Raw genomic sequence first — 19,492 nt, 5'->3', positions numbered from 1 at the left:
TCCGCGTCAGTTTCAAACCCAGGTAATTTTGTAATGGACTAAAGTTGGTTACGAGTGTTTGGAAGAGCGACCTCTAGATCTGAGCTGAACATTGTCAAACCACTTGTACGTGTAAATGGAATCTGATACAAACTTGGAATTTAACCCCGTCCTTTTGCTATACATATAAATCACGATAATTTAAACAAAATCATAACGCACATAACGTCCATGGGAAAATGAAGCTTTACTTATTTAAGATGAGTTCTCAAGTATATTACTTCAGATATTAGAATCAACATGTTCAGTTTGTCCGTCAGTCTGTTTGTTTGGTTGCTGGTTTTGAAACTGTACCATGCTTTACCAGAGTGTACGCAGATAGATGAATGTTCATGCGCACTATCTGACGGTAAGCAAATCAACATACGATCGCTGGGAACCAAAGGAAAACCAAGGTATGACACTGGCTCCTATACTTTTGTTCTTGCTCTTGATCTATAACCCGTTGTCAACCTGTCTCTTTGTCACTGAGACGGTTGTTGGCGATGGACTATTCCTAACAAAATTCTACGTGTATTTGCTTTAATTTTTCCGGAAGCGTTTGTGAGCCAGGCTGGTAAGATTTCAGTCAAGCACCAAAGGTCAATATTTTTTTTGTCATACACATACTTGTATTTACAATTCTGCACTATGAAAGGATATCACTTTCTTTGATGTTTGTAGATTTGCATATCAAGAACAGCCCGATGATAAGGATTATGAATGCACCTATAACCCATGTTATGACTTCAGTGATGACAACTGCAAGAACGTCATTGTAAGTAATGATCATCACTGACAATATCGGGGAACTAAAACAAGCCTGAACATCAATTGTAATAACAGTCCTTGAAATTATGTTTACTTGTAATCGCCTTTTGAGCTCTCAGTATAGGTATAAATTAAGTCACAAGCCATACAAGGCAAGATTTGACCGCCAACACCTGGAGTTGTTCATAAAAAAAATAAAAATTAAAAAAAACCCGCAAATACACAAAGAAATCAAAGCAAACAATTTCTGAAAGACATATCTGATGGTTGACATTTTCAGGCATGTCAAACTACAAAGGACCGTACCTCCTCGTTAGGTCTTGGTATAGCGGCAACAGCTAAATGGGGATCACAAACAGGTGAATCCTACACCATCTCATATGAAGATACGGTAACCAGCAGGTGAGTATATATGCTATAACACAAGGTGGTACATTTACATTATACATTGTACACGCAAAACGCCGCAAGAATGTAAATTATATTCTATACTATACGGTTCAGCCGAAAGGGGTGCAAGTTCCATTCTTTCTCTCTGGTAATGAAACCAAGAACTCGTCAAAAGTGCCTTAGGCACTCAATGTAGCTCGAAATCCCGAAAGATCCCGTTGAGAGAAGACAATGAGAAGAGGATTGTAATTAGAAGAATATTCTGGGTGAATCCGCGGTAAAGGGACTGAACCTAATCCACATGTGGACCCAGTGGCGTAGCCACGTGGGGGGGGGGGGGGCCTCCCCAGTCGCCCCCCCCCCCCTGAGATTTTGAGTTTCTAAAAAACATATCATTGATCTACATGACGCCCCCCCCCCCATGAAATGTTCCAGCCCCCCAGCGGCCCCCCCCCCCCTGAAAAATTCCTGGCTACGCCACTGTGTGGACCAGGCAGGAATCGAACCCATGCCACAGCAGTGGAAGTCGAGAACATTAACGACTGTGGTCGTTACTGTGGTCTGTCATCAATATTTTTATTGCCTCTGAGGCTCTGATACCTCCTCCCCAGGGTAACGAAGACTCTTATGGCTGTTTTATGCATGCTCATTTATTTTTGATAATTTTTTTGTTCAGGTCAGCGTTAGTTGAATTACAGTGTGATGAATCTGCCACGGCACCTAGTCTTCAAGTTCTAGGAGAGGAACCTGGAGAGGCAGGCAGAATGGTGAGCATGCTTTGAATCGGCCAGGGCCATTTGGAAAGTTATGTGAAATAAGTCGGTCTCTTCTAGTGTTTCTCTCTAAAAAAACAAATGAATCTACATAAGTATCTAACATGAATGTCAATGCGGACCTTAATACGTGTGTCCTGCCCTACATGTATAATGAAAGTGACTTTTCTACATTTGTTTGGACCAGTATTTTATTCTGACGACAAACTGCGCGTGTCCAGGGAAATGTCAGGGTCCAACACCAACTAAACAGCCAGGCGGTGGATTACCCATCAGTATGGGATCGATCATTTGTATCAGGTGATGAGCGTCTTTTGTCCGATCTAGTCTTGATTAAATAGCTCGTTTTTTAATGTTGATATAATAATGTTTTATATTTGTTTACTTTACCATGTTTTCCATAGAAGTAAAAAAAAAACCACGTAATTTGAAGCCACGGTGCAGCGCTAACGTTTTCGATTTCAAGCGCGAAAGGAGAACATTTTCATGCCCAAATTTTGACTTTTGTCACCTTTTAAAACCGTTTATTTTCCCGTCATTTCATTCCTAAACGGCATCCATAAGAGGAGGTAGCAAGCCCCGCCCCAGCCTCCCCGTCTCCCTCCAAACCTCTGCCGGCTATTGACGCATGTAAGCCTTTTACGTTATGTAAGGTAGTATGTTTGTTTATTGCAGTTTTTCAGCACTACTTCTTATCTACTTCATATGTGGAGTTCTCTTTATGAAGTTTGTGCGCGGAGCTGTTGGACGGGAATTAATTCCTAACGTATCTCTATGGGCAGGCTTACCTGGTAATGTCAAGGTAAGGTTGTCTTGGTAACGGATGAAGTTCGGGGAATTATTAAGGATCTTGTAAATTATTGTCGGGAAGGGTAGTTTATCGCCCACACGAAAAAAAACCACCCAAATTCGTTTAAAAAAAAATCCTTTCCCCCCCCCCCTTTGTTTTTTAACAATCCGTAGGCCGTTACCTCACATTTAAAAACACTTTACGATTGGTATTAATTATATTGTTGTATTTTTGTTTATTGTACAGGATGGTTTTATGTTGGTTTTCTCTTGTGGCAAGAGGACAAAGTATGACGAAATCTAGCAGAAGTTCATGAAGAGAGGAAAAGGCAGGAACATATATCGGCAGAAAGTCCAAAGCAAGACATTCAATTAGTAGCGTAGTTCTTTGAAATGGAGAAAATGACATCCACCTCTGCAGAACTGATTCAATTTTAAGTTTACTATGGTTTACAATGAGTTGTACATGTTTATTCTTTAAAATAATATCAATTATCTTCAAATCCATCTTTGCCGTTATATCAACAAGAAAATAACAATTATATTATTTTTCTGTGTTTTTGATTATAGCTACTTCAAAATGCCCTTATATTGCCCATGCTTTACGTTGGAAAGAACCTCCTCTTAATGGAATTAACAACATTTCAAAAACGTTATCCTGTCAAATAAATTGATTGAACGACACAATACCTTCTCTTTGAAGTAATTATTTATCAAGGCGTGACCTTTGCTACTATGAAGTGTGTCAGTCATGTGTAAAAAAAAAAAAAAATACATATAAAGGCCTATAGCGTGAGTAACAACGTTTTGTCATGTGATTTTGTCAAAGCAAGAGACCTCAATAAAATATTACAGATTAGAATATACAAACACAGCATCAAATAGTGCTGGCTGGATTTTGATCCCGAGCTGAAGTTCGTTGTTCCAATTGCAGAAGTGCAAACACTGCAGCCTTGATACTGCCCTGTACTGCAATAATGCATGCATGCTCAAAATAATGATCAAAATTGTTGAGAGTATCTGTGCAATTATTACATTAACACTGAATTCAATTATCAGCCTAATTACTTTCATGTGATGCAGCAGAATGGCGATGTTTGTTCTGCTCTCAGCTGAATTCACTATTTTCCTGTTAGTCATTATACTGCGTGACTGCAATGCCGATTTACCAACGTGTAGGCAACTCAGTGAGTGTGCTTGCGCCCTGAATGATGGCCGAGAGGTTAATATATCTCGCCTGGGTGTGCCAGGATTTCCAAAGTAAGTCTAGTCACTTCATTGATAATCACATTAATCAATTCCATTTTTCGTACATAAGTACATAATTCGACGGATTTTCGTAAATACGAAACGCCATCAATTATTTTATATTTCACCATTCGCATTGAATTGGTGCGCATTCATAGAAAACTCTTCAAGCTAAAAAGATCGACGTACTGCTTAATTAAAGCTCCAAAATTCTGAAAGCCGCCATTCCGAATAATCGTGGATCAATTGTTTTGTTAGGTGCACTAGAAACAAGTTTGGTTGCATAAGCATTTCGAGAAAGTACAATATTTTCTTGCATTTTTAAATTTCGAATATTCCGATTTTCTTGCATTTTTTGTTGCATATTTCTTTTGTATTTTTGTTGTTCTATTCACTGCATAATATTATATGATTTTTATAGATTTAATTACCAAAAAAGTGGAAATTATTATTACACCTACAACCCATGTTACAACTTCAAGGACAACTACTGCGGGACGGAATGCATAGTGAGTATTTTATCAAAAAAATGATACATGTCCAATTTGTTCTAATGGCATTTAGCCAAAAATGCTTATGATATACTTCATCAATCAAAATTGTTAGCGCCCAAAGAATATGCAAACTCCTGACAACTGTATACGAAAATGTGCATCAGTCAACTTGAATGATTGACATTAATTTACACAAAACTAGAATTAACAATGCACACTAAGGGCGCCCCCATCCAAAGGACCGGGGTTGATGTATAAATGCTGTATGAGTTCTATTTTTCACCAGGCGTGTCAACACAATGACGCCGGTACTACTAGCTTTCCACTGGGAACGGCTGGAAGTGCCGAGTGGAGTCAAGATGGAGGTTATTACAGCATTCATTACAGAGACGGTGCAGGCGGCAGGTGCTCAATTAATTATGCAAATATGAATGAGTTAACAGAGTATAGTCATATGGTTGGGCTCTGGGATAGAGGGATAGGCCTACGCGTAGATAAGAAAATGAAGGAGTATAAGGTCTGGTAATTAGCAGATGATGAGACCAACATCTCAGCATCATGATCGATCAAACTTCAGTAAGCTTTCATGATTTCTCCCCTATGACAGGTCAACAGTAGTGGAACTTGAATGCGACGCATCTGCACAGGAACCCAGGCTGGATGTTATCGGAGAATCTGGGTCGTCAAAATTATACGTGAGCTCACAAAATTTATTTCGTTTAATGATTTCCAAACTAATTTCATGAGAAACACTTTCTATGTAATTTTTTTTTTACTTTTTAATTCAATGATAATTTGGAGCTCGTGTGAATTATTTTTCATAGTATTTTCGGATGACAACCGAGTGTGCGTGTCCAGGTAGATGTGGACAAACAGCCCCGCAAAGTGGAGGATTGAGTGCTGGAGGTGTCATGTGTATCATGTAAGTCGCTCCATTCTATCCAAGCTCTGAATGAATGCATGATTACAGCCTCGGTTTAGCATAAGTATTGGTCGTGCTGGTCCAAAAATCAACATTCAATTTCAAGAATAAATAGATTCATTCTTTCGACAGCTTTTCTGTGCTGGTTGTGGTATACTTTATTGGAGGCGTACTCTTCATGAAGTTTGTACGAGGCGCAGGAGGAATGGAGCTCGTACCGAACTCTGGTTTTTGGAAAGAGTTACCAGGATATATCAAGGTAATCTTATTATATTCCCATTCACGGGGGGGGGGGGGGGGGGGGGGGGAGGGCAAAAACTGCATAACGCCAAATGTGATGTGGGATAGGCCTTTATACATTTGCGGTCAAATGTGGAATCAAAATTACAAAAAGCCATGTCACTCGCTAATTTCGCATTGTCCTGCGAAGTTATAGGCCTATTATAAAAATGTTCATTGTTTCTATTCGTTTTGCAGGATGGCGTCATGTTCGTTATTAGCTGCGGCAAGCGAGCATCGTATAAATCCATGTCATGAGTAAGAAACGTCTACTGCCAAGACTGGTGTTCAGAGTGAATTTTTAATATTCGTTTACAGAGTGGCATAATTAATTAATAAACGGAGCAAATTAAAAATACCCGATTGAAATGATTTATTATTAAACAGTTTAAAATTCGCATTGTCCTGCGAAGTTATATTATAAAATTATGTTTTGATGTTTGAGTTCAGGACTTATAACCAGAGGAGGATCCAGGAATATTTGCGGGGGGGGGGGGGGGTAGGTGATAACTTATATTTGTTTTGTGTGTCGGGGGGGGGGGGTTCCCCAACTCCCTCTTGGATCTGCGCCTGTTAGCTTGGATGTATATGCTGTTATATATTTCAAATTATAACAAAAGGTATACACGACAATAATTTACAAAGTAACACCTATTTTTTGTTGATATTTTCCGCTTTATGTTATTAATTGAATATGCTTTAAGTTAATTTATTGCATGTATGTACATTTGATACAGTTCTTTCGTTTGTTTAACTCTTGGTAAGGGCACTTGTTATATAACCACAGTGATAATTTCGTGGTGATTTCAACAGAGTATAATACTCAAGTATGAGCAAATACAATTCATGGATTTAGACTGGACTTTACTCTGGTTTGTGCATGGTCATTGGGTTAAGATCGTAGGACCCTCCATAGATGGGCTATAGTTCCCGGATCGTAATTCTGCAGGTTCTTCCGCCGAGAATTGAAGAGGATCTGAACTGTTTGGATTTCCTTTTGCTTAAAAACACTCTACAACTGACGGACAACTTACATTTACAGTCAACAAAGCTAGGAATATTCATCCAAGGTGGCGCCATTATCAACGGACATTATGGTGGCCAGTTTTATCTACGGATTAGTAGTGTGTTTACTGTTAACAACAGCGCGATGTGATCTTCCCAAATGCAGTAAAGTTGATGATTGTTCGTGTAAGTTGGACGATGGTAAAAAGATCGACATCCGCCCTATCGGTTATCAAGGAAACCAGGCGCCTAGGTAAGATTTATTTTTTAACAAACCAAAACAATAGAGTGTGCGAAAAATTAAGTCAATTGAATGGAAAAGAAAACACAAACTCGTTGTGGAGATCATAACTCACTAATACCTGTTGTTCTGAATTAAACTTTTGTGTATTTAGTCGTGATATTTGAAACACGAACATTACTTTTTAAATGCAAATGCCGAACAATGACTTTAATACAACCAAAACGTGTGAGCAGCGCGAAAAATGGAATCTCATTTAAAGTCAACCGTTATTAAAAACAACGTATTGGCTGTGGAGATGATGCTCAAGAAATACCTGTTGTCCTGAATTAAAATGTTGTTTAATATTTGGTCATTATGTTTCAAACAAGGATGTTAATTTTCAGAAGTAATGTCGAACAAGAAATTTGATACAACCAAATATTGCCCGCTGTTTAGTATAAAGGCATGTCCGCACACTTTGCCTACGAGCATTTTCATTCACAGAGGGCGCGCTATATTAGTGGTGGTCCCCATCGTATAAAGCAACACGGTATATTATAACTTTAAAAAAATGCCAGTTGCCCTGAATAAAAATTGTGTCTATTATTTGGTATTGATGTTTTAAACAAGCCGTTCAATTTCAGAAGCAAATGTCAAACACTAAATTTAATACAACCCAAACAAAAGAATATGGTGAGCGCGAAAAAAAAAATGGAAAAAAACCCACATACTTGTTGTGGAGATCATAATTAAAAAAAAAAAAACCTGTTGTTTTGAATGAAAACTTTGTCTAATATTTAGTAGTGATATTTTTAAACAAGGTTTTTAATTTTCAAAAGCAATTGTCCACCCATAAATTTAATACAACCAAATATTTTCCCCCTGTTTTGTTGAAGGGTATGTCCGCACACTTTTGCCAACTGCCATTTTCTTTCGCAGAGGGCGCAATAGTGGTCACCACCGTTAAGGACTTTTCGGAGTGGGTTTTTTTGGGGGGGGGGGGGGGGAGAAACATGCTTATTGTGGAGATGATTACTAAAGAAATAACAGTTGTCGTAAATTAAAATCTTGTGTAATATTTGGTTGGGATGTTCTAAACAAGCCGTTTAATTTTCAGAAGCAACTGTTCAACAATAAATTTAATACAACCAAAATAACAGAGTGTGGTCAGCTCATTAATGTCAACTATGGCAAAAAAAACCAGTATACTCGTTGTGGAGATCATAACTCAAGAAATACCTGTTGTATTGAATTAAAACTTTGTCAAATATTTGTTCGTGATAGTTTGAACAAGGTTTTTAATTTTCAGAAGCAGCCTCCACCAATGAATTTAATACGACCAAATATTTTCCCGCTGTTTTGTTGAAGGTATGTCTGCACACATGCATGTTCATTCAGGGTGCGCTACACTTTAGTGGTCACCACCGTTAAGGGCCTTTTGTCAACACGGAATTTTCTGTCTGTTTTCGGGGGAAAACACGGCTTGTTGTGGAGATGATAACTCAAGAAAAAAAAGTTGTCATGAATCAAAATCTTGTCTAATATTTTGTTGGGATGTTCTTAATAAGGTTTTCAATTTTCAGAAGCAAATGACCAACAATAAATCAATACAACAAAAATAATAGAGTGTGCTCAGCGCGCAAAAAAAAAATGAAATCAAAATGGTTGATGAAAATTATCATTCGGAAAGTGAGCTAAGCCAGGCGCGTGCGGCACATTATAACATATTGTGGAATTAATAAGAACCGTCATCGCTTTAACAATTACACTTATGATTTCTTTACAGGTTTAAGTTTCAACCGGACCCTTTAGGCAATTGGGAGTATGCCTTCAATCCATGCTACGATTTCTCTGACTCATACTGCACAAACGTCATCGTAAGTACACATGTAGCGGTAGCCTATCATGTACATTGCCATGGCTGCTCTAAAATCCTATTTGTTAATTCAGTTTCAAATTCGACTATATTCATGGGCACGAAATAACAGCTTGTAATACTGCGAAAAAGGTAACTTTTAGTTGTATTATTTTATGATTGAGCGATTACTGAAGCTGGGAAATTAATGTTTTGTTTTAGGCTTGTCAGAAGGGCAGTACTGAATCATTTGGCCTGGGCTCGGCCTCGTCAGCTGTCTGGGATAGTAATGGAAATCAATATACAATCACGTACACAGACGGTAAAACTCAAAGGTAAATATATGTAGATCCGCTTTGTATCAAGATTTAACATTCCACTTCAACTGGACAAGCGCATCATCTCAAACGGTTTACTGTAGCGCCGTTACCAATTTGAATAATGCGCATATATATAGTACTCGTATTGTCAAAAACAAAACTGGATGTAAGCCTACACACAGCAAATAACTCGTATACGTGACTGGCTTACAGTCTGCCCCAAAGCTGGGTAAGTTATGGAAAATGAAATAAAAACCAGGTTCGTTTTCACTCGTTCGCAGGACTACAATTGTGAACTTAGTTTGCAGCACGTCGGCCAGCCAGCCTACACTGAATGTACTTGGCCAAACAGATCCAGCTAAGCCGAACTATGTAAGTCAGTTAGACCCATATTGATCTCCATTAGTAAGACTACTTCTTCACTGTAAAGGCGCGTCATGCAAGAGGACAAGCCACGTCATACACGCCAAAAAAACAAATAACTCGAAAAGCAATCACATTGGTAACGCGCCATAATTGTCGTCGGTATTGTGTAAACCACTTTTCAGTTTTACAGTTATTTCAGCAAAACAAATTGAAAGCTTATTATGATTAATACATCTCATAAATGTTACCATTCAATCAAGCAAGTGTGGATCATTCACATTTTGTAATGATTTTAAACGATTGAAATCAATTTGATATTGACTTACCTTTTTTGGCACTTTGGCAGTACTTCACTTTGACGTCCGAGTGCGCATGTCCAGGTGGTTGCGAAGCTCCTACGCCGCCCTCATCGTCAGGATTGAGCTTTGGTTCTATACTGTGTATCATGTGAGTTTATTATGATAAAAATCCCTTGAAATACAGAAATGCCACACATGTATGACTCCACTTTTTCAACTTTGTGTGTGGGTGTACGTGTGGGATGTTTTTGGGTAGGTACGGTGTGGAGAACGTTATCATTTACTCCCTACCCCATATAAGCGATAGGCCACACCCCTCTCTTTTCTCTCTTTTTTTCAGCTTTTCGGTGTTTCTTCTTGTTTATTTCATCGGAGGTATATGTTTCATGAAGTTTGTTCGTGGAGCAGGCGGAAAGGAAGTCATACCCAATGTGAACTTCTGGACAGAGTTGCCTGGCAACATTAAGGTAATGAAATACGAGATAAATGGGAAACAACATGGGCGTCGCATGATTTTTTCTAGAGGGGGCAAAGCAGGTTTTCCCTCGAAATCCCTGCACTCTTCACAGTGTATTCTGACTTTTTTAACCTTAATAGCAATAGTACTACACACCTCTTTTCTTTTCTTTTCCGGGGGGGGGGGGGTGCCCCCTCCACCTTGCGACGCCCATGGGAAACAATTATATTTTGAGTCTTGACATGACACAAATTTTCCTGATGAGTTTCAAAAATTGTATATTTATTCCAGGGCGGGGCAAAATTTACCGTCGGTCTCTGCAAGAAAGAATCTAAATATGAAGACCTAGGATAAACGGCAGACGAGGAACAAGTGGAACGTCGGTTTCATTTTATCATTTATTTTCAACAATCGAAGCAGAAAACAGAGAACAGCACAAATTAATTCCATGATTGATTGTAGTCCCCCAAATTACTGACATTTTAATATCCTGGTTTTATAGCAAGATAAACAGTCAGCATTAACTTACTTTTTTATATACTTTTTATGTTTCATTTCAAAACAAAAATAATCAAAGTTTCTTGAGTTTTACTTGCATGTAGTGTTTTAATACTTTTGTTTAGAATCTCGCGAAATTTGATAATCTGTAAAACTTAAGAGTAAGGTTTGGCATTAATAAAACATGCAGTTGTTATACTATTAATTTCCCTGTCCAGACCTGGCTTTTTGGAGTCTCATAAGGAACTTTGTCACAGGTTTCCAATTAACTAAATAAAATTTCAGATTATACATACATTTGAATACTTTTTATTCCTCTAGAAATCAAATTATTATTAGCACTAGAGGCAAAGTTACCTTCAATCAGTTCTAAACATCTTGTAATAAATATAAAGTATTGATCCAGTGATGATTTGATCATCAATCATTTAAAACAATATCAACTTGTTCAGGGCATTAATTGACTTTCACTTATTTTTAGTTTTTCCCACTACATTAGTGTGTTGTCTCACTACAGGACAATTCAACAGATTGTAGCAGATTGTTCACAGACATGACACATGAAATGCCATCAACAAATTTGATTAAAAATGCAAACAACAATCAAATGCAGCACACTTCTTTGCATGGAGAAACAGAAAATGGGAAACAGTGGCCTAGCAACAGTTAAGTGACTGCATTTCAGCAAATTCAACTTTACTGCAAAGAAAATAGCAAGGTATAAGATAAAAGTTCCAAAAACCTTCCAGAATTTACCACTTTATAACAATTTGTATCCGTGCTGCAAAGATGTGGGGGGTATTAAAGCCTATCCATTTACCCATCATTCAACGAGTGTCGGTATGTTTGACCAACGACTCCGAGGCACATTAGCTGGACTGCTCATGTCAAAGGTCAAATATCTGGCTTACTGATTGGCCTAACTAAGACTCAACTGAGCAGCAAATGAAGCATGTTGTTTAAGGCTGTCCACACTAGGTAACGGAGATGCTAGTTGAATGGCACTCCATGAGCCATTATTAGATGGAGGTGTGGTTCCATATGATAAGATCTGGTTGCTAGCTGACAAAACACCTGTAATCAAAGTACATTAATTGATTGGTATGGTCTGAATAAACTTGAATTGCAAATGCTCTTTGGTAACGGATGACACACAGTTTGCACAACCAGTTTCTATTAATCGTACACACAGCCCTCTGCTGATGAGATGTGTTCACTCTGCGCCAACAGATGCCACTTTGCTGGTCATCATCAGTTGTTGAAAGTTTAAAAAGACCAATGTCAGGGGTGGATCCAGGAATTTTTCGTCAGGCCGGTCGTTTTTTTTTTTTATGTCCGATTGTTGCTGATGGTCGTTCATATAGGTAATTATTATTACTATCATTTTTGTGTGGTCAGAGCAAAGGAGAAGGGGGTGGGACTGGATCCACGCCAGAGTGTAGCATTTTCTCTCACAATACACCTATTTCACCTGTATATGGCAGCGATACTCAACAGTAATTTGCAATTCTAGCACAATGCTTCCACTATTATTAAGGCCTTGTTAATTGAAATATCAATGCCTGGATTGGCCTACAAATTTGCTGGGTAAATAGTGTCTACAGCTATCCATGCACAAAAGGGGTTGGCTTACTTGCAATAGCTGGGAATGCTGCAGCACCTGCCTGTGTGTTGTACACTAACATGTTGCCTTGTAGCATAACACCACTGACAAACACAGCATCATCAATCTCAAGTAGTACCGGTGATCCATTCATAACAGAACCACTAATCTTATGGCTCGCACCATTCACTGTGATGACAACAGAGACGCATGGACTGGTAAGGGGTACAGGTGAACAATCCTGATGATTCGTAGCAATCTAAAACAGCAAGCAGAAAGAAAGAAAAACATATTGGCAGGTTAATTGTAACATCTTTTCTGTTCTGTTTTTAACTCAAGCAGATTAAACAAAAAGAAATTGTCGTACTACAGCCTTAAAAAATGCGTTTGTACAGAGGACTTTAAAAATCTCACAATTGCAATAATTACTTGTTTGATTAACTCTCCTTGCCAGGCTATAAATTAATACTAAAAGAGTCTGATTTCAACGAAAAATTCCATTAACCAGTGAATTCTCTGTCGTTATTCTGAAGATATTTTGATTTTGTTCATACAACCAATTATTCTAATGGTCACTCTGGCTTACCTGGATGCCTATTTCCTTGGCTAAGACTCCAGCATTCACCAGGTTCATCCCGTTTGATGTGCTGTTTCTCAGCAAACCTACTGTTACTGCTGCTCCCAAATATGACCCCGCCTGCTTTAAACAGTCACCTGTATCAAGCAAACAAGAAACCAAAAGGACTTGGTTTTCTTTAAACAACCAGCACGTTTCTCTAATAAATGGCATTATAACCTAATCATATTCTTTCAAATTGACTTCATTTTACCATCTTGCACGGTTGCACATTTTTGATGACCCTAAAGACAAACAAATCATGTTAACCAATGCATGCATGACATACGCATGTGTCATTTATGCTCGACTTTAATGTGAAATCACAATGTGACTAATCATTTCACAGCGATCATGTCAATCAAAGCAAATCACAAGCATCTAAGCCTCCCTACTCACCATACGTGATGACTTGGACTTGGGTTTGGTTAGTGACTTGTCCACATAAAGCCGTAGCCACAGCCCCTAGGCATTCTCCCAGTGAGACAAGTGGTTTTGTCTCTGGCTTGAGGGCATTGCTCAAGGCATGAGCATTGATCTAATGAATAAGATAATCAGTTGATAAAAAGAAGTGACCAATTTGAGCAACATTGTGGACAAGTGTGGAGAATGTTAATTTCGGCCTAATTGTTGTCGGTCAGCAAACATATAACATAGCTGTATATTCAAAATGTTAGCGTTGTGGATATATTTAATTGTAAGAACTAATGGAAAAAAGGACTCCAAGAAATCAAAATTTCACAAAAGGTTTAACCTGGAATATTATGAATATGAGCACTGTCTGAAGTGTTTTCCAAAAACGCTGAGGGAATAATACCTTTAAGTGTATTTGGACATGACTCAAACCAGCTTAAAGGAGTAGATGTCTTAACCAGTTGGCTGGGTGATTGCTCGAGTATGGTCAAGTTCCTAAGATTGAAATAACAGGTGTATACACTTACAGCACCAAAAAGAGATTTTCCATTCACCGCATCCACCATCTGCTCAGCTATCTCCATGGCAACACGTAATTGAGCCTCCTCTGTGCTCGCCCCCAGATGAGGTGTACACACAACCTTAGGATGCTGTATGAGGGCGCTGTTAGTGGGTGGTTCCTTCAGAGACAGATAAATGTTCACCACAGTTGTAAAACCGCAAATATTATGTTTTAGAATTTAATTTTAGGTTTTGAATTTCACTGACGTAAAAACACTCAGCGACGCAAATTTCATCTTATGAATGTTTTAGAATGGACAATTAAAGATGCTCAGAACCACACATCTTCTCAAAAGAGATTCTGCCACATGGTGTTACCTCAAACTCTCACTAGTTTACACAACCGCCATGCAAAGTTTCAAATCTTAATTACAATTTAATATATCTCAGATATAGAAAATAGAAGCACTAAAAAAAAACCTAGAGCTACGACACACTGAACTGTTGCATTAATTGCCAATTAAACTTGCAATTCTACTCACCTGTTCAAACACATCAAGTGCTGCCCCTCCACACTGACCAGACTCCAATGCTTTGAGTAATGCTGCTTCATCAATGATTCCTCCCCTAGCAACATTGATGACACGTACACCGGGCTTACACAGTGGAAAAGTCTTCTCGCCAAGAAGACCTAAAGACAATTGGGATGTGATAAATTATCCCAAACAAAAGAAAACGTGAAGTAAGACTGACTGGAATGAAAGTGAACAAACAATAATGAAGGCAGAAGTAGTGGTGTTGGTATGTGTCTTCTCATTTACACATACTCCTGCATGTCACATTTCTGAACCGAAACTTGGCTGGCTCCACACTCCAACTGACTCTGTCAAATTTGAAATTCTACTGTTTCCTGTTCCAATCATCAGAATCAAACAGAAATCACCTTGAGGTCTTATTAGCAGGCTTGCCAACTCTCATGCACTGAGCGTGAGACTCACGAATTTTAGGTTATTCCCATGCTCTAACCCCCACATGGGATTTCTCACGCTAAAAAAAACCAAATAAATGAAACTCGAAAATGATGTTTAATTGATCTAATTTTGCTCAAGAAATTGGTTAAAGCAGTCAGAAATTGCTTCAGATCGCACCACAACACGTCCATAATCCAAAAATGTAGGGCTTCGCGTTACGCATTAGTCTTGATCTAGCTCCATTGCCAAATTCTCACTCTCAGCTCTTTCTCAAAGTTGACAGCCCTGTATTAGCCTTGTTGAGATATGGTGGACACATTTGGAAATCACTATTTGGTTTGTATTTACCCAAAAGTATCCACTGCAAACAGCGCCCTCCTATTGTGTCCACCACATCTCAGAAAGGCCAATTGCCTTCAAAGGCAGTTAGAACCTGGTGGTTACAGCAGTAGTTGTATAAATATGAAAGGGAATTTTGGAATACCTCTTGTTTGCGGGATCAGAGGGGTGTGCACTGTGATGTAATCAGCCTTAGACCAAAGCTGTTCTAATTCCATCCACTCAGTATTGAACTCAGCAGCTTCGGATGCAGGAATGATAGGATCATACCCGATGGTCTAAAATTAAGAACATCAAAAGTGTAGTCAGTTCTTATTCAGTGATCGTAACTGTTTAGTCATCTCACTGTGGACTTATTTGGTGAACAAAATTGGGAGCCATTTTTTTGAGGTGGAACCAAGTCCGTGTGCATGCCGCATGTGTTCTTAAAGACGAGGCACGTGCACATTTTGTTAACCTTATTAGCGTAAGAGGTCCAAAGTGTACGTGTGCGTCGTACCTGAGCGTGACTCCAACTAAAAAAATGGCTTCTACTTTTGTTTCAGAATTAGTACATAAGCAACTAGCATAGGTTCTAGAGAACGTACTGTCATGCCAAACGACTGCATTCTAGTCGCTACTTCTTTTCCGATCTTGCCTAGACCAACGATGGCTAATGTCTTTCCATTAAGTTCATTCCCCATGAACAACTTCCGATCCCAACGGCCCTCCTTCAGTGACATGTGACCTTGTGGAAGATATCTGAAATAAATAATACATGTATTATTATTATTATTTTCTGGAATTACACAAATAAATAAATATATAAGCATAAAGTCCAAGTCTATATCTTGAAATAATGCAAGTCCACAACACAGATAAGGCATATGACGAAACCCACTCACCTTGACATAGCACACATCATGGCACATGTATGTTCAGCTGCACTCAGAGTATTTCCAGCTGGCGTGCTGCCAAACATAATTTTAAACAAGTCAGGTGTGTTTACAAACACAAATGCCCCGCAACGGTGACAGTTCCCATGACATAACACCACTCTTTTAACATCAACTTACATGTACCTTGGTCACATGGAACATTCATTGACAGCATTAGTGTCTTCTGTAGGTTTTATATGAATTAATCCCTAATCCCTATAATCTCAGAATAAATACATGATTTCTATTGTTTTAGCCACTGTGAACTTGACCCTCGACCTTTTGGCCCCAAATTCAATAGGCTTCTTAGGATTACCAAGAACAATCCACAAACCAAATTTGAAGTTCATAGGTTAAGTATTTCTCAAGTTATCGCGCTGACAAGATTTCTATTGTTTTAGCCACTGTGAACTTGACCCTTGACCTTTTGGCCCCAAATGCAAAAGGCTTCTTAGGATTGCCAAGAACAATCCACAAACCAAATTTGAAGTTCACATGTAAAGTATTTCTCAAGTTATCGCGCTGACAAGATTTCTATTGTTTTAGCCACTGTGAACTTGACCTTAGGCCTTTTGGCCCCAAATGCAAAAGGCTTCTTAGGATTGCCAAAAACAATCCACAAACCAAATTTGAAGTTCACATGTAAAGTATTTCTCAAGTTATCGCGCTGACAAGATTTCTATTGTTTTAGCCACTGTGAACTTGACCTTTGGCCTTTTGGCCCCAAATGCAAAAGGCTTCTTAGGATTACCAAGAACAATCCACAAACCAAATTTGAAGTTCATATGTTAATTATTTCTCAAGTTATCGCGCTGACAAGATTTCTATTGTTTTAGCCACTGTGAACTTGACCTTTGGCCTTTTGGCCCCAAATGCAAAAGGCTTCTTAGGATTACCAAGAACAATCCACAAACCAAATTTGAAGTTCATATGTTAATTATTTCTCAAGTTATCGCGCTGACAAGATTGCTATTGTTTCAGCCACTGTGACCTTGACCCTTGACCTTTCGGCCCCAAATGCAAAAGGCTTCTTAGGATTACCAAGGACAATCCACAAACCAAATTTGAAGTTCATATGTTAAGTATTTCTCAAGTTATCGCGCTGACAAGATTTGTCCGGACACACACACACACCCACCCACCCACACACCCACCCACACACCCACCCACACACCCACACTTGTTTCACATGACTAGTGTGGACTTTCCATTGCTTTCGTGTAGTTAAGAAAAACCAGTGAAAAAACTCATTTTTCTCAAACTGTGAAAACTCTTTCAACCCAATTTTTTTTCTATGATTCCCTTTAGTGTTTCTCTTCATTCTGCTACAGATAAACCTAACCCAAAAATGCCTCTAAACCTGTTTTCCAGAAATGGGGAAACACTGTGTGGACGTGGGCAAGTCCACACAACGTCGGTGCTACCTACATTATGTGGACGTCTTTTGTTCGGAAGTCCACACTGCGTATGTAAGACAAGCACACCCACCCACACACCCACCCACACACCCACCCACACACCCACCCACGGAAGGACAAGGCGGAAACAGTATGCCCCTTCGGCTTCGCCGCGGGGCATAAAAATGGAAAAAATAAATGATATATATGCTTCCATAATCAGTCTCATTAAATGTTATTTTAGAATAATTTCAATTACTGATATTTAATTTTCCTCTCTGTAATTCCCATTACAATTACGCAATACAATATAATTATAATTCAATTATGCCATACAAACTGCAAATAATTGAAATTGCACAAGTTCTTACTTCATGACAATGATGCCATGACGTGATGCTGCACTGACATCAATGTTGTCAACGCCTGTCCCTGCTCTGCCAATAATCTTTAAGTTTTTGGCAACATCAATGACATCTGCGGTAATCTTTGTGGCTGAACGGACGATGACGCCATCGTAATTCTAGGCAATGAAAAAAAGAGAGAAACATTCAATATTTGTTTAGTTAATAATAAGATATTTTCCAATAACTAGTTTTTAAAATGCATGGCAGAGACCCTCCCCACAGTCCATCTAAATCCCAACTCCACATCCCCCCCCCACCAAGAAATTTAATGCACCTGTTGGATAAATATTGCTCAATCATATCAATGCTTAGCAGTCCCACCATGGTGCACTGTTTAATTTGTTACTGCCCAATTATCTTTGTGTAAACAAAAGCCCCCTGCAAATCCATCCCCCTGGGAATTCTTTACTCATTAATTCTTGTTCCAAAGCTGGTTGCAGCATGTTGCAGGGGGCTGATCAGATACTAAATCTATCTAGCAGATAATAAATCTAGCAATACTTTGTAAATATCTCCTAATAGTAATGAAAGTTTGAGTCATGTAATGCCTATGTACAGCTGTAGCTTGGTGACAGCATGGAGCAGCCTTCCTCTAGCTCTATGGAGGTATCAAATCACTTAAAAAAATGTCAGGGCAGGAGACAATTTATAAAAGTGCACCAAATAAACTTTGACCTCTCGTCTGGTAAGTTGCCAAGATACCGTTAGAAATGGACCCTGGATAGGATCATGCACCACAAACGCATGTCAATGGAATTTCCCCAAAATCTTTCCAACACGCGTTGCATAATGATGAATGAAGATAGGCCTACTCTCTGGTTGATCCACGTGGTCGATCCGTCGCAAGGCCAAGGGTAAATAGGGACATTTTTCAAAGCAACGGAATAATGTCCGAGGACATTTAAATAAGATCAATTTTAAAGCAAATACATGAATAGCAGAATAGGGGGCCTGAGCAAAAACATCCTCACAATTTTTTTTCATTTAAAAAAAAACACGTCAGAGTGTATTTCATTTTCAGTTAGCCTAGACCTCCAATAACTTTGTACTCTCGTTAATAAAACCGATTACACAAAACAGGCATGACAAGATCGGGATAGCCTATATCGTGATGTTTTTATAGCTCCATGGTATGACCATCATATCAGAGCATCAGAGCCGCCAAATCTGGTTCTTTGTTAGGCGACACGTGCCGACAGCATAATAATACTAGCCTACCGTGTTGGACCGCAAATGAACGGTATGCCTCAACACTGTCTCCCGCCAAGCCAGTCGAGTCATGCCAATAAAAACTTACCGGAATTCGTGCCAACAACTCTTCTTTGCTTAATTTAGCTACCGAATCTGCTTTGATACCGTTGTCCTGGAGTATTTGAGCACAACAGCTTGCCACGTTGTCCAAGATAAGTACGTTTCTCAAGGTGAAAGCCATTTTATTTGAGGAAATTTTGTGCAACCTGTCAATACAGTGCCCACGTCGCGTCGGCGAATAAGAAATTTCTGATCCCCAAAACATTCTGCACGTTGTAAATGCATGATCAAACACGTGGTCGCGGCGATCGAGTACGTGACAGGTGTCTGCGGCTGCGCAGTGGGCAGTGACCTACATCCACCAATTAA

General features: G+C 39.0%; 4 protein-coding genes across 4 annotated transcripts; 3 read left to right on the top strand and 1 right to left on the bottom strand.

The window, feature by feature from the left end:
* The first annotated feature begins 279 nt into the window (after nucleotides 1-279).
* Nucleotides 280-3,063, top strand: LOC119727551. Its single transcript, XM_038199471.1, has 7 exons — nucleotides 280-434; nucleotides 703-796; nucleotides 1,070-1,191; nucleotides 1,856-1,946; nucleotides 2,140-2,252; nucleotides 2,628-2,754; nucleotides 2,989-3,063. Exons 1-7 carry the CDS (start codon nucleotides 280-282, stop codon nucleotides 3,043-3,045), a joined length of 759 nt encoding a protein of 252 aa, XP_038055399.1. The 3' UTR covers nucleotides 3,046-3,063.
* A 579-nt stretch (nucleotides 3,064-3,642) lies between these two features.
* Nucleotides 3,643-6,164, top strand: LOC119728789 (cation-dependent mannose-6-phosphate receptor-like). The gene is made up of 7 exons (XM_038201182.1): nucleotides 3,643-4,001; nucleotides 4,411-4,498; nucleotides 4,770-4,888; nucleotides 5,091-5,178; nucleotides 5,308-5,405; nucleotides 5,538-5,664; nucleotides 5,883-6,164. Exons 1-7 carry the CDS (start codon nucleotides 3,829-3,831, stop codon nucleotides 5,940-5,942), a joined length of 753 nt encoding a protein of 250 aa, XP_038057110.1. The 5' UTR covers nucleotides 3,643-3,828; the 3' UTR covers nucleotides 5,943-6,164.
* An 81-nt stretch (nucleotides 6,165-6,245) lies between these two features.
* On the top strand, nucleotides 6,246-10,912 carry LOC119728917 (cation-dependent mannose-6-phosphate receptor-like). Its single transcript, XM_038201354.1, has 7 exons — nucleotides 6,246-6,942; nucleotides 8,699-8,789; nucleotides 8,990-9,102; nucleotides 9,369-9,459; nucleotides 9,800-9,900; nucleotides 10,093-10,219; nucleotides 10,501-10,912. Exons 1-7 carry the CDS (start codon nucleotides 6,779-6,781, stop codon nucleotides 10,561-10,563), a joined length of 750 nt encoding a protein of 249 aa, XP_038057282.1. The 5' UTR covers nucleotides 6,246-6,778; the 3' UTR covers nucleotides 10,564-10,912.
* On the bottom strand, nucleotides 10,650-19,391 carry LOC119728916 (D-3-phosphoglycerate dehydrogenase-like). Its single transcript, XM_038201353.1, has 11 exons — nucleotides 19,170-19,391; nucleotides 17,837-17,988; nucleotides 16,036-16,101; nucleotides 15,739-15,892; nucleotides 15,297-15,429; nucleotides 14,384-14,532; nucleotides 13,868-14,020; nucleotides 13,326-13,464; nucleotides 12,897-13,024; nucleotides 12,341-12,569; nucleotides 10,650-11,781 (listed from the first exon to the last, which is right to left on the bottom strand). Exons 1-11 carry the CDS (start codon nucleotides 19,386-19,388, stop codon nucleotides 11,627-11,629), a joined length of 1,677 nt encoding a protein of 558 aa, XP_038057281.1. The 5' UTR covers nucleotides 19,389-19,391; the 3' UTR covers nucleotides 10,650-11,626.
* Nucleotides 19,392-19,492: the final 101 nt, after the last annotated feature.

This window comes from Patiria miniata, unplaced genomic scaffold (assembly GCF_015706575.1).
Source record: "Patiria miniata isolate m_02_andy unplaced genomic scaffold, ASM1570657v1 HiC_scaffold_20, whole genome shotgun sequence".
NCBI lineage: Eukaryota > Metazoa > Echinodermata > Asteroidea > Valvatida > Asterinidae > Patiria > Patiria miniata.
Note: the sequence above shows the minus strand (reverse complement) of the source record. Positions and strands in the feature narration are given on the sequence as shown.

Bases quoted from the DNA above. Each gene is read 5' to 3' on its own strand.
- LOC119727551 (XM_038199471.1), top strand. From the start codon at position 280: ATGTTCAGTTTGTCCGTCAGTCTGTTTGTTTGGTTGCTGGTTTTGAAA. The intron at 1,947-2,139 runs GTGAGCATGCTT...TGTTTGGACCAG, and splicing joins CTGGAGAGGCAGGCAGAATG to TATTTTATTCTGACGACAAA. The intron at 2,755-2,988 runs GTAAGGTTGTCT...TTTATTGTACAG, and splicing joins GCTTACCTGGTAATGTCAAG to GATGGTTTTATGTTGGTTTT.
- LOC119728789 (XM_038201182.1), top strand. From the start codon at position 3,829: ATGGCGATGTTTGTTCTGCTCTCAGCTGAATTCACTATTTTCCTGTTA. The intron at 4,002-4,410 runs GTAAGTCTAGTC...TGATTTTTATAG, and splicing joins GGTGTGCCAGGATTTCCAAA to ATTTAATTACCAAAAAAGTG. The intron at 5,665-5,882 runs GTAATCTTATTA...TTCGTTTTGCAG, and splicing joins AGTTACCAGGATATATCAAG to GATGGCGTCATGTTCGTTAT.
- LOC119728917 (XM_038201354.1), top strand. From the start codon at position 6,779: ATGGTGGCCAGTTTTATCTACGGATTAGTAGTGTGTTTACTGTTAACA. The intron at 9,901-10,092 runs GTGAGTTTATTA...TCTTTTTTTCAG, and splicing joins GGTTCTATACTGTGTATCAT to CTTTTCGGTGTTTCTTCTTG. The intron at 10,220-10,500 runs GTAATGAAATAC...TATTTATTCCAG, and splicing joins AGTTGCCTGGCAACATTAAG to GGCGGGGCAAAATTTACCGT.
- LOC119728916 (XM_038201353.1), bottom strand. From the start codon at position 19,388: ATGTTTTGGGGATCAGAAATTTCTTATTCGCCGACGCGACGTGGGCAC. The intron at 17,989-19,169 runs GTAAGTTTTTAT...TTCATTGCCTAG, and splicing joins AGTTGTTGGCACGAATTCCG to AATTACGATGGCGTCATCGT. The intron at 11,782-12,340 runs GTAAGCCAACCC...CTTTGATTACAG, and splicing joins AGCATTCCCAGCTATTGCAA to GTGTTTTGTCAGCTAGCAAC.